This window comes from Diplotaxodon limnothrissa, linkage group LG23 (genome assembly GCF_057381915.1).
Source record: "Diplotaxodon limnothrissa isolate DT_005_m linkage group LG23, D_limnothrissa_male_GT1.1, whole genome shotgun sequence".
NCBI lineage: Eukaryota > Metazoa > Chordata > Actinopteri > Cichliformes > Cichlidae > Diplotaxodon > Diplotaxodon limnothrissa.
This window is the reverse complement of record NC_140617.1, coordinates 19,686,513-19,704,615: the sequence shown is the minus strand read 5'-3', so window position 1 is coordinate 19,704,615 and position 18,103 is coordinate 19,686,513. Positions and strand designations below refer to the sequence as shown.

Genomic DNA, 18,103 nt, shown 5'->3' with positions numbered 1-18,103 from the left:
AAACGATATCATCTTTACACCAGCTTTATTTGGACTGTGTGGGGTTTTTTACACATGCACATGTATATCCTGCAGTGTCTGCATATCTATATATCAGTTATGTAAATTATGTGTCATTGTGTGTTCCATGTGAGATTGTTTAAAGCCTCTGAACAATGTCATGATATCAGTGCAGCTGTTAGCGCTGCGACCCCATAGCAGCGTCCTTTAGCTTTTAAAACTAACATGGATCGCTTTTCAACTTTTTAACTGAATCTCTTTCAAACAGCTTAAAGTCTGTCAAATTGTTCTAGTTTTTATAAATTTTCCTTTTATTTGAATTACCCTGAATACTGTATTTACTTTTTCTACTAAACATTCTGTATTAATTTCATCAATCGTACTTCTATTTTTTGCTAACTTTTGAAAATGACTAAAACTGAAGTATTCTGGTAGTTAAGGGGACAGATGGTCCTAAGAGTCAAGACTACACTACAACGAATTCAAACACCTGACTTTGTTAAAGCTGCGCAGTAAAAATAAATATACTTTAAACAAGCAGCAGAAAACACCAAATGTTGATGAAATATTTCTTGATGCTGACATCTAATTTTCCACCAGCATACATGAGCTAAATACTGAAAGCCCTGATTCCAAACTTATCATTGTTTCATTTAATGTGTTTAGGTGGAGCAAGTAAAAACATGATCAAGTGGAAGTGAAATAAAAACATGTGAGGTGAAGCGCTGGTGTTTGTTTCGAGAAGAACAATAAGTTGTTTGTTTCAGCGGTTTCCAAGTCTGTCTCTGTGTGGTTTGTCTTCTCATACGAGCAGGATGTCCGGGACTCAGCGCTGAACTGTTCTCATGCGATCACTTCATAAACTTTAAATTCCTATACTACTGTTTAACTGTGATTTCTTCCATATTCTTTGCATGAATGGTGCTATTTGCACCAAAAATCTCTCACATATACTTTTAAGTTGTGTTCGTCATTATTGACCACTAAAGTCGAACCTGCATTCATGTGAATAAGCACGTGACCTCATCTTGAATGTAACACTAGTGTAGCTCAGATTAACCTTAATGCTGGTTTGTACAGCTAACCTAAAATTCATCCTAATGACTGATTTTAATAAACACCAGCTTAGATGTTGTAGGACCAACATTATTAAAGACAAGTTTGTGTTCCCTGTATTGGTTTTGTAGGATGCAGCTGACCTCACTTCTAATGTTTGGTGAAAAAAACAAAACAAAACCTAAACAAACAAAACTTTATTCGATTTCATCATTATAGCACACGGAGTCACTGCAGTGAAGGGGTCTGAATACTTTCTGGAATTATTGTGCAACTGTGGCTGTTGCTGTAACTGTCACTGTGACATTAAAGTGAAAACCCCCAACTCGCACAGAAACCCACACAGCCCAGCTGCTGCACAAAGGGAAGCTCTGATTGGCTGTTGACTTTCTTTTCTGTCCTAATAACCGCTGAGAACAGATCCATATCTGCTGCTGCACCCCTCTATCTCATTCTTTTCCACTGAGCGCTCCACCCACTCAGAGCTGAACTGACCCCGTCTGACCCACCTGCTACATCATTTACTTTTTATTATTCTTTTGCTCTTTGTTAATGACTGACAAGGTTTTGCTACATTAAATAAATCGATGGCACAACGCTTGTATTGAATCAGCTGTTTTGGACAATTTCAAGCTTGATTTAAAAACCTTTAGAACTTTTAATCCAACCATCAGAGCAACGTGTTAGCAGCTTCAAATTAAGAAGCAACACAGATCCTTACAGTTACTTTTTCTTAATGAAATTACACAACAAAAAATATTCAATTACAATTAATTTTTTGCGTGTGTGTATGTGTGTGTCTGTGCATGGTAGTGAACCTAAAATATGTAATCAAAAAACCCTGAATTATACACGAGACGTTATCTATCCAAATAACTGAGCTTTAAAACTTCTAACTCTATATCTTTGTACTTTATATTTTTGAGCATGGAAACTAATCGAAAATCTTGTAGTCCAGACAGCAGGTGCTGCTTCTGGGCCAAGTTTAAATTTATTTCTGGATGACTTATAAGCATGAGTAAACCTCTCCCAGTGTCCTGTGCACTGTCTGCAGCGTGATTGTATGTTGCAAAAGAGTCTTTACTTCCCTCCAGTGGTCACACTGAGTCACAACGAAACTTATGTGTCTCACAAGATTATTGATTATTAAACGGGTCATTCATCTCAAATCAACACTGGTCTTCTACTCAACCATCTCAAATTTACATCAAAATGTTGTGACACAAAGTTTGAACATGTATAATGGTTGCTGACAAATTTTAGATTCATAAATCCAATTAGTTTCAGGATATAGGACTTGGCGGAGGACTTTTTAAAGAAAGGTTCCTTTCAGGTCTTTTTTTTTTTTGCACACTGAAATCTGAGGCAATGTTTAAACATCGATATCTCAAAGGCTGTTTAAAATAAAAAGTTCTATACTTATCAGACTCTTCTAGGACAAAAGGGCTCAAAATGGTAGGAGTAGGTCTTGAAAACATTAAGTACGCACAAATATGGGATTTTAAAGGACTACTTGATACGCTAATAGAGAGACATGTGATGCATTTGTCTGAAATACACAATTACAGATGCTGATGGTTGATGGCAAAAATGACTAGTGAAAATTTCAGGCTTGTCATTTAAACCATGTTTTCTTAGATATTCATGTGAAAAAAATGGTTTGAAAGTGAGTTGGAACATTTTTTTAAAGTATTTGTTATATGAAGCTAAAAATTCACAACATTTAGTATATGTGTTGAAACTTTGTAACATAAAATATTTATGTTAATTAGAGGCGATCGTGGCTCAAGCGTTTGCGGTTAGATATGGGCAGACTCACCTTTTCACACAGAAGCAAGTTAGTGAATTGTGGAAAGGTGAGAAAGGTTTAGATTAAATGGTAAATGGCCTGTATTTATATAGCGCTTTACTAGTCCCTAAGGACCCCAAAGCGCTTTACATATCCAGTCATCCACCCATTCACACACACATTCACACACTGGTGATGGCAAGCTACATTGTAGCCACAGCCACCCTGGGGCGCACTGACAGAGGCGAGGCTGCCGGACACTGGCGCCACCGGGCCCTCTGACCACCACCAGTAGGCAACGGGTGAAGTGTCTTGCCCAAGGACACAACGACCGAGACTGTCCAAGCCGGGGCTCGAACCGGCAACCTTCCGATTACAAGGCGACCTCCCAACTCTTGAGCCACGATTAAATCAGCTATTTCGTCTCCCCCCTTTTTTATTACATATATTACAGTTATATTATCAGTCTTTGCGTAGTATGACTTAGTACCATAATGAACACATACCTGTGGCATTAGCTGGTTGATCCTGCAGCAGAATTTGGGGAAATGGTTGTCCTGTTGAAAACCAATAATGGATTCATTTTCATTATTGTTTAAAACAACAGGTACAGCCTTTATATTTCCTCTAAATAGCAGACCTTCATTCCTTTTGATCTTCTTTAAAATCTTCGTTGTCACCGCTGCAGTCTTTGTATCGTACATCTGCACCATCAGGTCCACTGTGTCCAGTCTGTCTGCGTTCTCCAGTCGACTCTTTTTGATTGGCTTGAAGCCATCCCTTGACTCAGTAACATTTTGCAGACACCACTTGAAGTTTTTCAGCTCTTCAGTTCCCAAAGTCTCCAGAGTTTCCCACAGCCATTCCTTTAAAAGCCCGTCTGTCTTTTTTATCTGATAAAGTAAGAGAACGTTTTTGATAATTCGTACACTAAACAATGAACAAGAAAGAGTCGTTTTATAAAATCTCACCAACATCTGAGTTATTAACAGAAAAAAAACAAATAGACTGGTCAAACAACAGATAATATAGGCTTTTAAACCATAAAAATCAACATTTTTGTGCGACTAACATCAAATTTAATCAAATTTTAATTTTTGTAATTTTGCAGTAACCTTGAATCTTGTCATTTTAGACAGTCTTTCTTAAAAAAGGACAGTCTAATTGTTAGGTCAGTGTTCTGCTTAGAGGTCTGTGATGGCCAAACCCGTGGCCACACTCTAAAGTCGATAACTTTTGTATTTTCATTCTTCATTTGAACATAGTAATACATTTTAGTTGCCAATAACTTTATTGATTGGTTTGGATACATTTGTTCTATTTGTAAGCGTGCACATTTAGTTTACTTATGTATTCATACTACTTCATTTCTTTGCTTTCTGACTAACCTTTGTCTTTTTATTTCTTACCTGCCATCATCCCTGGGAGTTGCTGGACAAAAGATGGTAGCCAGGGTTTGAAATCATTAAATGCAAAGGAAGATAATTGGACTACACCACCACTTCCTGCTGAAGGGGGGAATGTGTGTTTTCTTTACTTTAAAAACAAAGTATTTGTATTTAATTAAATATTTGAGTTTAGGGTTTAATGGGGTTTTTTGATTTTCTTCTTTGGTGTTTAGTTTATTAACAAACCAGATTGTACTGCATCGTTTGTGATTTATGATTGTGTTTGTTTGTTACCCCCTCATGTGTCACAATGGTCTGATCAGCCATTATATATACCCTTGTATGTCATTTCATGTTTAGGTCATTTGGTTTGTTAAGTTTGCAGTCGTTGCCTGAGTTCAGTTCAGTTTTGTTTCTTTGGCCTCTTTTATGAGCTCAACATTTATTAGTCTTGTAAATATAATTTTTGGGGGTTAAATAAATGGAAACTATATTTTTCTAATAATTCCTGGGACTCCTCCTCCTGTTTTTCAACTCGGTCCAGCACAAGGTCCAAGTGACCTGAGTTTACTCTTTGCTGCTTGGTCTTCATCATCCTGCCTGTGACACAGTTTTGAGTGTGAGTAGTACCTCTGTACCTCACCTCTGAGCTTTGGTCTGGCTCTCATGTTCCCCACACAGAGTGATTTTAGAGGGAGGGACTCCCTCCTCTCTGTCCTCACACTGATCCATGCTGCTGAATTCACATCAGCTCACACACACTTTCTACCTTCACCTGCAGAGGAAACAAAGTAAGCAGAGCAAGCGCTTAATTCATCATTTATACATATTACACCTCAATATGTCATTTATAAATATACAATTTACAGCTATCACTGCATGTGATAATCATAACAATATTCAGAATAACATCATTTTGAAGTTCGCGGACGACACTGCAGTGATCGGTTGCATCACTGGAGGAGACGAGGCGGCTTACAGGAGAGAGGTGGCCGGTCTGGTGTCATGGTGTGAGGACACCCTCAACACTGACAAGACAAAGAAGATGATAGTGGACATGAGGAAGAAGAGGAGGCCTCACCAACCGCTGTCTATCCGGGGCCTTGAAGTGGAGAGGGTGAGCAGCTTCAGGTGCCTGGGCGTCTACATCACCGAGGACCTCACCTGGTCACTGAACACCACACAGCTGGTCAAGAAGGCTCAGCAGCGGCTGTATTTCCTGAGGAGGCTGAGGAAATTTGGTATGTCGGCCAAGATCCTCAGCAGCTTCTACAGCTGCACTGTGGAGAGCACACTGACCAGCTGCATCACTGCATGGTACGGCAGCACTACTGCTATGGACCGCAAACGCCTGCAGAGAGTGATAACAACTGTGGAGAAGATCACCAGGACACCGGTGCCCTCTCTGCAGAGCATCTACCATCATCGAGTCCAGAGGAGAGCTGCCTCCATCCTCAAAGACCCCACACACCCCCAACACAGACTGTTCACACTTCTGCCTTCAGGGCGGAGGTTCAGAAGTTTGAAATCCAGAATATCGAGACTCAACAACTCCTTCTTGCCCACTGCCATCAGACTCTTGAACAGCTGACCCATTTTGAACAGTAATAATACATTTATTTTGCACATCAGGTCATCTTACACATTAAGCTATAGCTCTTTTACACACATTTCTGTTTCAGATCTCCATATTTTGTCTCCTTTACTGTCTACATTTATTTATTTGTACTATTTGTATTTACATGTTCTGTTTCTATTGTATATATTAATCGGCATCTGTGGGTGGACAGCAAAGAAAGAATTTCATTGCACAGAGAAATGCCTTTTCTCTTGTGACACATGACAATAAACACTTTGAATTTCTTGAATAATACATCTGTTTTAAATTACTACTATTATTATATGACATCACTATAAAGTGCTACTGAAGATGTGAGCTCTCAGATGAGCAGTGAGGCCCACACACTGACACAGCAGAAAACTGTAGTAAATGCAATGAAATAAAATGACTCTGTGTTGCTGTGAAAAACAGAAGCGACATTTACAGTAAAAACCGAGAAGAAAAGCTTTAATGATGAGGATGTGAAATCCTTTAAAAAGTGATGCTTCCTGTTTGCATTTACTCTCACTAAAAGGGAAGTCCACCAGCGTACAACTGACATCTGTACTGAATACAGCTGCGGGATTCAGGACAGATGCACAGATTATGATCATTATATTAATTAATATATTATATGGAATATTAATATATTAATTAATATATTAATTAATTAATAATTGGTAGTATTATAAGTACAGATTACAGATGCTCAAGGGTCCTGTGACCAAAAGAGGTTCTCCAAATTTACTGACAATAATGTAGCTTTGTAAGATTGTGAATATGTGCGTCCAGGTCCTTTTTTTTATTTTTAGCTGAGTACCACAGGAGGGTGGAGCAGAGTAGAAATGAATGCTGTGTTTGATTTACAACCTGTGTCCTCATAAATGGAAAAGTCCCCTCATGGTTTGCGTTGAAGGAGTGTGTTACAATACGCCTAAAGGAATATTTTGACTCTTTGCTGAAGTTACCAAAAAGGAAGGAATAAAATGAGATATTTGTCCTGAATCACCATGTATTAGTCGGCTTATATTTTAAAATTTGCAGAAATACAAAATAACCAAAGGTACATGAACATCATATATTCATTATTGAATGAACCATCCGTTTTCTGCCTCATAATCCAAGAGAAATGCTCAGACTTCCCTCTTCCAGCCACCTGCCTCAGCTATTCTTTGTACACAAAGACGTTCCCAAACAAAGCCTGCCTTTGTAGCACTTATCAGGGCTGGAACATTCAAGGTCCATCATTAGAGCTACTCCTCCAAACACCAAGAATCAAACACAGCAGTCGACCTGCAAAAATAAGAACTACCACCACCTTCATCTAGGGTGTCACCACAGGTTCATCACTGTGGTGTATTATTTAATAAACCAAGGCCAAAATCACAGCCTGAAGCTATCTTAATTTTAAAAAAAAAAGAAAAAAAAAAGAATGTTTTGCTTCATGTCATTTATTTTTAAACCAAGATGTTGTTGACTGATGTTGATTGAGTCGATCAGAAACACAACCTTTCCTGACTCCAGGAGTTCATCCATTGATCCAGAGGGACGCTAAAGGATCTTCACTAATAGAGAGGTCACAGATTCATGGAGTTTTGGCTCTACTCTCCTCATCCCATCTCTAAGACGGAGGTCAGCCACCCTTCAGATGAAGCTCGTTCTGACACACTGTGCTCACCTTCATCAGAATAGAGCACTACAGCAGCTTCATCACTGCAGGCGCTGATTACGTTTATTTAAAGCCTTTTGTTGTCCACATTTTTCCTCTGCCACTTATCTATATCACCATGTTACACCCCGACATGATGCAGATAGTTTCAGAGAAACAAAAAAAAAAAAAAAAAAGACAAAAGAGTAAAAAAAAGTTTGTTTTTAATTATTGTAGAACAATTTGTGTTTAAACGGGACTTTATTATTCAATCATTCCATTAACTGAATGAATCAGTTAATGAATCAGCTGTTTCACAAACCAATCATAAACAATAACAGGGAATACCTCAAAGACACATTTTTAAATCTCTTTCAATTTAATTATCTGAACTTGGCTTCAGTGGGACTGACATCTGATTGTTAACTCTTTATTTAGTAAAACACACACACACAAAACAAATTCACATGGTAAGTGTAAAATATAAATTACTGCATAAACATTTCTCATTGATAATTAAACATTTCCATCGTCACAGTGGATTCAGTGGCTCCTCCTTGTGGCAGGAAACTGTTACTGCAGAACAAAAACACTGAGAAACGTTTCGTTTTATTGTTGGGTTTTTATTGAGCTTCAGCAATGAACCTGCAAACGTCAGATGTAACAAACACACCAGAACTGCTGAGGAAGTCTGAAGTCATCAACACCTTCCTTAACATAACACTCAGAGTCAAAACAAAGGTTTGAATCCAGTTTAAATAAACTGCATTAAAAACAACCAGAAACAGGGAAGAAAAGAAGAAAAAAAAAAGCTACCAGTTTTTCCTAAATTTCCCACAATGCCTCTGGGTTGCTTTCCACACTTCACACCATGGTCTGCTACAATGAAAAGGACCAGGGTCACATGACTGCTGTGATTACCTTCAGACATCACAGGTACCCTGAGCAGAGACCCTCACCATTCAGACTGTAACAGCGCGGCGATACACAAACACACGGCACATCAGAGCTGATCGATTAACTGATTGGGTGACTGACAGACAGTTTATGTGCGGTCGCAGCTTCTTTGATGTTTTCTACAAGAGAAACACTGTAGCGCCACCTGTGGTCACACCAGAGCAAGCAGTAGTTACACTTAAATGATCCTGGTCACATGACCACGATGCTATTGGTTGATTAAGTTGGTATAAGGGAAAAGATCCTGGACTTTGGTTCAGTCTGTCCTGACTTAAAACTGTATGATAAACAGGCTTAAACTTGAGCTGAAGCAAAGAAACTAAAAACACTGGATGTTTCCAAGGCTTTGAAACCCTGACAAATACCTCCATGACACAACAACTAAGCCAAGGAACAAAACAAATTATGAAAATAAAACACTGAACACAACTGATTGATCTTCATCGAATGACTGACAAGTTTTAATATGAATTATTCTGCCTAACACAAACTAATCTGAAAATGACTTAAAGCCAACAAGTTGGCTGAACGTTGTAGTGCCTAGAGTCTTTGTGTAATTAAACAGACAGTTAACCCCACATGTTGATGAAGAAGACTAAACCACTGATCTGTTATCATCCTTATCGCTGAAAAGAGAAAAAAAAAATGAAACAAAAAACTGATACAAACGAAAGAGGATCCTCGTTCGTTCCCTGACCCTAACATTTTGTTAAGATCTCTACTATGACACTGCAACAATTAAACCAGATAATAAATAAACCTGAAATGTTGACAGATAAAATCTGAGGTATGAAAGTTGGGAGTAAATCTTTGACTATGGAAGCAAAACAACTTTGACGCATTGGCTTGTGCAAGAAAACTCAAACTGTGGTTTGAGGACTGAACCCTGAAAATCAAGCGAGTAGTATCGTTTGCAGAGCTGAACTGTTGCTCAGTCCACTAATCGGTTAATCAGCTCTTTGTGCTACCTGGGAAGACTCACACACATCTGCGTTGCAGCTTTTTGATCTCTCGTCACTTCATAAACATAAAATATGCCGGTAAACAAGATGAAGCTTAAAGGGAGCTTCGGGATGTTTTGACCCATCTGCATCGGAAACAATATATATAAATATATAAAACACAGCAGATCTTTAATAACAGTATTATATAGTAAATGATAGAAGACGCAGACAATAAATCTGACATTTTACTGACTATTCTCAGCACCGATTGTAATAAAGTCATGTTTTTGTTGGATTGTAAATGGTAAATGGCCTGTATTTGTATAGCGCTTTACTAGTCCCTAAGGGCCCCAAAGCACTTTACACATCCAGTCATCCCCATTCACACACACTTGTGTGGATTGTGTTGGATGTTTTGCTGTTTTTAGTAAACATTACTTTTACATTTTGGTTTTTTTAATCAATAATAAATAACAGCTTAGTTGTAAGTGCTTATTTTCCTTCAACAGTAATTTCTTCAAATAAAAACAGAGAAAAACAAACTGCATAATGTACAATGACCTCCTTTAGAAGCTGCTAATCTTCTGCAGAGATCCATGCCATCAGATTTAGTAAGTCTTAAATTTGCTGGAGCTCCTCCATTGTTAATAAATAATAATAACAACAATAATAACGATTATTAATAATACTACTAACAATAATAATAATCATAACTGTGACAGCTCCATGTAGTGGCCGATTGTTCTCACATGTTTCACACATCTGATACTTTAAAGATTCATTTGATGTTGAATGTCTTTGGATCAAACTAATGCTTTTTACGTCAGTGATACACAGACACACATGCAAGGAGAATCACTGAAATGAACACAACCTAAAAAACAAAAACCTTCACAATCCCGGTCTGTGGCAAACATCAGTCTCTATATGGTGTCACTGTGAAACATCCAGGTAGATTAAAGCCTGTTAAATCTGCCTGACAGTGTGACTTCCTGTTTTATTCATAGATGATAGGGAGCACTTCCCTCCTGGCGATCGACAAAGAACGTGAACAATGTAAATCAGCTTTATAAAGGTGTTTTCTGTGGAAGAATTCCAATTTGATCAATATGACTAATATCGGCCCATCACAGAAGTATCTGAGTACAATTATAATGAAACACACACTGAAACTTTAGACGTTAAAGGTCCGGCAGCAATCTCGGAAAGTCGAACAACTGTATTTTTCTGTTTATGACAGTAATCTGGGTCGTATCAATGTTGTTCGGATACTTTTCTTCTTCTTCTGCTGTAATGTCCTTTTTTGGTCTCGGGCATCAAAAGAGCTTCAATAGGGGTAAATAATGACTGGTTTTAAAACCTCGTCAGCTCTCCATATAACTTATTTTTGATTTATTTAAATGGTGGCGCTCAAAGGTCAAATGCACTGCAACATAAGAAAACATCAACAAATGGAACAAGTGCACAAAACAGAAAGGAAATTGAAAAAAACATTACTAAAAAATAACTTTTTGTGAGGTTTTTTGTTTTTCTTTTATTGTACTTGGTGTGTTTTTGGAGTACTTTTCTACTTGCAGCTGTTTGACCTTTCAGGGCCACACTCAGTTTTGAAATCATTGAATTTGGAGGCTGACCTGACTCAGCGGATGGATATCAGCCAGGAGACTGGTTCATCAGTTTTTCAGGCATTAACCAATATTGGCCAGTATGGATACTTACACATTTTGGAGGTTATTTCTTTGTTTTCCAGTAACACAGCATGAAGTTAGCACTGAAAAGCAATGAAAACACCATCTGACTCCAATCAGATCTAAACAGGACTACACCGATATCTCTGGTGTCATGACACAGCGTGTCCAGCAGGGCAGATGACTTGATTAGCAAGACTAAGCTAAACGACTATCTTTATGACTGTCAACATACATTGAATAACATGACAGCCTGTCTTTGGGAGACTGTTTATAAATGGATCAATTTAACGTTGATGTCATGAACATCAGTGCAGCGAGTTCATTCATGTTTGTTTTGGAGGGCTGAAAACAGGTGGAGGTGGATGCAGCGGGTGAGTCGGAGTGTAACGGTCGCAGGTGGTTTCGAGCTGAGGTTTAGGTTTAACATTTTTCTGTCACCTGATTGGAGGATGAGTTACATCAGCACACTGAACAGTCTAATAAGAAATGCCTCGAGGCAGAAGAGGAATTTTTCAGTCGTCTGAGCTGAAGGATGAAACGTTAAGACGATAGCTGTATATAATGACGATAGATGTATGGATGTCAATAATTCAAAGCAGCTCCATTATACATTTACCAGATTTAGAGCAAATATGGAAAAGAAGGGTTTTACTTTATACGACAGTGTGAAATGTTATTTTTAAGGTATAATCTAGTTTTTGATTAAAGCTAAACCCAACTTTAACTCAAGTCTGTGCCTACTTTCAAGAGAAGAAAAGCACAAACAGAGCAGGACAGAGGAGAGTCAGGTGCTGCAGGGAGGAGGAGGTAACCGCTGCACCCCGAGGCAAAGCAGTCACAGGAGGCGAAGGACGTGGAGTCGTTATTTTAACGGCGGGCTTCTCTGCAACACAAAACAGATAAACATCAGTTTAATCAGAGCTGAACGTGCAAAAAACACTTTTTTCTTTTCTTCTGTTTGCCTAAAAATAAAGATGCTTTCTGTTACTTTTTTTAAATTTTAAAGTGCAACTTCTTAAGTGTAGCATTTGTAAGTTTGCTGGGAAGCAGCGCTATCTTTGCTTTATGCTGTCAAATCAGCCCAAAGTCAAATCCGCACAAGGCACACCTTAGTGCAGGGGTGCCCAATCCCGGTCCTCGAGAGCTACCGTCCTGCAGCTTTTAGATGCATCCCTACTCCAACACAGCTGAATCAAATGGTTTGATTACCTCTTCAGCATGCCATCGTGTTTGGCAAAGGCCTGATAACAAGCCATTCATTTGATTCAGCTGTGTTGGAGTAGGGATGCATCTAAAAGCTGCAGGATAGTAGCTCTCGAGGACTGGGATTGGGCAGCCCTGCCTTAGTGGTTCAGTAAATTAGCTGTTCATTTTAGTCAGTGTTTGAGCTCTAAAAGGTCTGTTTCCTCTTTTATCCACTCAGTTTTAACACTACTGCAGCTTTGTAGGTGATGTAATGGTAAATGGCCTGTATTTGTATATCGCTTTAATTTGTCCCTATGGACCCCAAAGCACTTTACACTACATTCAGTCATCCACCCATTCACACACACATTCACACACTGGTGATGGCAAGCTACATGTATGCTGTATGCTGCTTCTAAAAACACGCCTGACAGTGGAATACTAAAATATTGTGGGAAGATCAGAAACGAACAAAAAAAAGGAAAAAAAAAAGCTAATAAAATTATTTTCTTCCTCTTGTAGTGCTGCTTTGGATTTTAGATTCAGATTTAAGTTTTTGTTTTTACTTTTTTTAATATGAAAAGTGAACAATATTTAAAAGGCAAACACGACACTGGAACTCTTTAAAGATTCAAATGTGTTCACAGGTGTAGGTGCAGTCCAGCAGGTGGCAGTGTTGCAGCACAGAGCCACTGATGGGGCTGCTTAATAGTCTGATAACCAAACTCATGTTCACCTGCAGGACACGGAGGATATTTTTAAAAAGCCTCTTAAATTGGGGAAAATCTGAATGGAGTCTGGTGCTGTCTGAGTTCAAGTTTCACCTGATATTGACCTGCTGCACGAGCCACAAGCAGTTGAAAAAGTTTTTATCCCCATACCTGAGCTCACACTCACTGATCAGGGTTCATGCTGTTTATCTGTGACACATATAGGGCCACATGGACGCAGCAGATACATAACGAGCCACCAACTCCAGCTTTGACTCGATCTGATATTGTTGCGTTGTTGTTGTTTCTGCAGCAATAAAACTAATGGTGTCCAGCTTCAACACTTGCAAGACACAAATCACATTGTAGTGATGTCATAATTTTATAATGTGGAAAGAGTCAGGCACCACAACAACAGGATAATAAGAGTTGCACGCTAGATTTGCAGCACGTGTATTTGTTCAGAGAGAGAATGGATTAATAAAGAGGATTTTTGTGCAGCAGTCAGCTCTTTGTGAGCTCGAGACTTCATCGACACTTACTGTGAACAGTTTCTGCACTGAATTAGATCTAAAGAGGAAACGTGTCCTGATTTCTATTCACAGCAGCATGATCATTTTCTGCACTTTTCAAAGACCCCTGAGCTGCTGCTGCACAAACACTGAGGTGTTCCTAATAAGGTGCTCGTGCTGCTGAACTGACCTGTGACTTTCAGAGTTATCTTGGTCTGATAGTCCACTTTGGTGATGTAGCAGTCATACGGGCCGGCGTCGTCTGCCCTCAGGCCCTTTATAAGGATGGAGAAGTTTCCAGTCTCGTATTGGTTTGGAAAGCTGAACACGCGACTTTTGAACTTTGGATCCATTTTACCCTCTCTGCCGTTGAAGATGTCCAACACAACATTGTCATCCTTGTCCCTCCAGAAGGCGTTGACCTCCTTGGGCAGCTTTTCAGAGTAGACGCAGGGCAGGAGGACCTCACCCCCGATGAAGCCGGTCCTCACAGACTGGCTGCTGACTGCAGGACGACAGGACAGGTGAGTTACAGATTACCTGTGCACAGCTTCACCACAGCTCTGTGCTTTAGCTCACTGTTTAAGCAACAGACTAAAAAACTTAATGTTCCAGTTTTTCTCTGGATAAACTTCTGTCCTCTGAACCAAATCATCACAAGCCAATTTATGGAATCAGTCTGTTGTTTGGAAAAACCTTAAACACATAAAACACTCACTGGATGTTCTCCTGCTTAGTAAACCCTCATGAATGTCTTTAAATATGCAGAGGACTGTAAATTTTTACTGTGATTAAAATCTGCCAGACGATGATGGGAATACTCAGTAAATGCTGCTGCACTGTGTAATTCATGCTCAGTGCTGTGAGTGAGTGACCTGCAAACATCATGTGACTTTGAGCACAGGGAAAATCTCACAGCAGAGGAAGAACATGAGCAGTATTTTAGCATTAATTAATCTGATTCAGCTGTTAATGTCTGTCCTGAGACTGAGGGGCCGCAAGCTGAAGCCAAGAACAGCTTCCCTCTTTTCCTAACTGTAACTGTAACTCTGTGCATCGCGCGGACAGGTCACAGGATCTTACTGGGAGAGGCGGTGGTGTGTGTTTCATGATCAACAACAGCTGGTGTGATTATGCGAACGTGCACCCGGTCAAATCCTTCTGCTCACCGGACCTGGAGTACCTGATGATTAAGTGCCGGCCATTCTGGCTACCGAGGGAATTTACAGCAGTGATCATTACGGCTGTTTACATACCCCCACAAGCCGACACTGACAGAGCACTCAGGGAACTGTACAGCGCGATCAGCAGCGAGGAAACCGCACACTCAGAGGCAGCGTTTATCACAGCCGGAGACTTTAATAAGGGAAACCTGAAGAAAGTCTCACCAAAACTCCATCAACACATCCATTTCAACACTCGTGGAGACCGGCTACTTGACCACTGCTACACCTCTTTCCGGGATGCGTACAAAGCCCTCCCCCGCGCCCCATTCGGCCAATCAGATCACTGCTCCATCCTGCTCCTGCCCGCCTACAGGCAGAAGCTGAAACGGGAAGCTCCAACCCGGAGGGCGGTGCACTGTTGGACGGACCAATCGGAATCTACGCTGCGGGACTGTTTTGATCACGCGGACTGGGAAATGTTTCACGTGGCTGCTAGGGACATTGATGAGTACACAGACTCAGTCTGCGGATTTATCAGAAAATGCGTGGAAGATGTCGTCCCATCCAGAACAGTTAAATCCTTCCCAAATCAAAAACCCTGGATTAACGGAGATGTTCGCGCGGCACGGAGCACCGCCTTTGCCTCCGCGAACACATCGGACTACAAACACGCACATTACCAACTCCGGAAGACGATCAAAGCAGCCAAACGTGAGTACAGGGACAGGGTGGAGCAACAGTTTGACAACCCTCGGAGTATGTGGCAGGGACTAAACACGATCACAGACTTTAGAGGGAAAACCAGCACACCGCAGACCACGGCCTCTCTGTGTGAGGATCTAAACGTATTCTACGCTAGATTCGACGCAGCGAACACCATGAGACCAGACAGTGTGCGCACCGCAGATGACGTCAGTGCGCACACTGTGTCTGAGGAGGATGTGCGGAAGTGCTTCAGGAAGGTGAACGTGCGCAAAGCTACTGGTCCGGACGGGATTCCCGGCCGCGTCCTCAAGTCATGCGCGGCTCAGCTGGCTGGAGTGTTCACGCACATCTTCAACCTTTCCCTCTCTCTGTCTGTAGTCCCAGCCTGCTTCAAAATGGCCACCGTCGTCCCTGTACCCAAATCCTCCACCATCTCCTCATTGAACGACTGGCGACCTGTAGCCCTGACCCCCATCGTAAGCAAATGCTTCCAGAAGCTGGTCAGGGATTTCATCTGCTCTGCACTACCCGACTCACTGGACCCTCTACAGTTCGCATACCGCCACAACAGGTCCACTGATGATGCCATAGCCCTGACACTACACACTGCCCTGTCACACCTGGAGAAGAGAGACACGTATGTGAGAATGCTGTTTGTAGATTACAGCTCAGCATTCAATACCATCGTTCCCTCGAAGCTGGACAGGAAACTGCAGGATCTAGGACTGAGCAGCTCCCTCTGCAGCTGGATCCTTAGCTTCCTGTCTGACAGACGCCAAGTGGTCAGACTGGGCAGCATCACCTCATCCCCCATCACACTGAACACTGGTGCTCCACAGGGGTGTGTACTGAGCCCTCTCCTGTACTCACTCTACACCTACGACTGCACAGCCACTAACAACTCCAACATCATTGTGAAGTTTGCGGACGACACTACAGTGGTGGGTCTTATCACCAACGGTGATGAGACGGCTTACAGGGAGGAGGTCAGCGCCCTGACCCACTGGTGTCAAGACAACCATCTCACCCTCAACGTCGCAAAGACAAAGGAGTTGATAGTGGACTTCCGGAGGTGCAGAGAAGTACACACCCCCATCACCATCAACGGCGCTGCTGTGGAGAGAGTGAGCAGCTTCCGGTTCCTTGGTGTACATCTGGCTGAGGATCTTACGTGGTCAGTACACACAAACAAAACAGTGAAGAAGGCGCAGCAGCACCTCTTCTTTCTCAGGAGACTGAAAAGATTTGGCATGAGCCCCCGCATCCTCAGGACCTTCTATCACTGTGCCATTGAGAGCATCCTCACTGGATGCATCACCACCTGGTATGGCAACAGCACCGCCTACAACTGCAAAGCTCTCCAGCGAGTAGTGCGGTGCTCTGAACGGATAATTGGAGGTGAGCTTCCCTCCCTCCAAGATATCTACAGGAAGCGGTGCCTGAGGAAAGCGGGGAGGATCATCAAGGACTCCAGTCACCCCAGCCAGAAACTGTTCAGACTACTTCCATCAGGAAGGAGGTTCTGCAGCATCCGGTCCCGTACCAGCAGACTGAGAGACAGCTTCTTCCACCAGGCCATCAGACTGCTGAACACATCATAGACACCTCAGCTTCACTACTGGAACTTTAACATTATGCACTCCACACTGTACAGTAACGCCACTGTTTTGCACATGTCTCAACTCTGTATATTTTTATATATTTTATTTTTACTCTATTTAATTTGTAAAAAATGTGTATACACACACACACACACACACACACACACACACACACACACACACACACACACACACACACACGTAGAAAAACATTTAGTATACACATCCAGAAATGCATATACTATTATATATTGTACATATATTTATTAGTTTCAGATTTAGCCATTCTTGTATTTTGCTTGTTTACATTATTGTATTTTGCACAACCCTGTTGCTTGTGAAGCTCGCACACAAGAATTTCACTCACATGTGCTGTACCAATGTACCTGCACATGTGATGTGACAATAAAAGTGATTTGATTTGATTTAATCAAAGTCCTTCATCAGCTAAATACTTCACTAAATGGCACTGACCTACATGATTACAGACCTCTGCATAAAGGTGAGTCAGGTCTTAGAAATAGTTCATCTTTAAATATCTGCAAATACCAGAGATCAGAATCATGAATGTGAAGGCAGGCTATTACAATAAACTAAACCTGAGGCAGATCAGATCAAACTGAACTTTTTTTCTCTTCATAAACAAAGGAAAATGTATAAAATAATAAAAGTGAATAAAAAAATAAAATAAAGGTTTGGGACTTCAACACTTAACCTGCCAAATGTTAAAGTGGATTTAAACTGTGGTGACTTTAGTGTGTGGAGTTCAAAACGAGGGTGTTCACACAATTAACTTAATAAAAACAAAGATAAGCTGCCAGAAGATCTGTCTGTGTGGAGCTGATTTGTACAGAATCTGACAAATCCTGCTTCTTTTCCACTGGTTGTTACTCTGTAAAGCAGGAACATCAAACTCATTAGGGTGACGTACAGCCCATTTTTATCCGAGGTGGTCCGAACCAGTGAAACTGTCCTGTCTGTCAGTGAAGTTTAACTACACATTTAGCTGAGATGATTTCATTTAGGAAAAAAATAAGTGTCATTTCAATAATATTCTTCAGTTTTCCTACATGTTAGAAAACATCCTGCTGTAGTAAGTGGGAGACATTTATCAGAGCAACTCGTAAACTGTAAGAAATCAACATGGAAAA

At 40.8% G+C, this 18,103-nt stretch overlaps 1 protein-coding gene across 3 annotated transcripts in view; it reads right to left on the bottom strand.

The window, feature by feature from the left end:
* Positions 1 to 7,889: 7,889 nt before the first annotated feature.
* LOC146607911 (T-cell surface glycoprotein CD4-like) overlaps positions 7,890 to 18,103 on the bottom strand; it is a 33,214-nt gene continuing 23,000 nt past the window's right edge. For all 3 annotated transcript variants that reach the window (XM_085347431.1, XM_085347433.1, XM_085347432.1), the window contains 2 exons: positions 13,671 to 13,985; positions 7,890 to 11,956 (listed from right to left, as the gene is read on the bottom strand). In XM_085347431.1, coding sequence (XP_085203557.1) covers positions 11,817 to 11,956; positions 13,671 to 13,985 — 455 coding nt within the window. In that variant the 3' untranslated portion in view covers positions 7,890 to 11,816. The remainder of the gene's footprint in view (positions 11,957 to 13,670; positions 13,986 to 18,103) is intronic.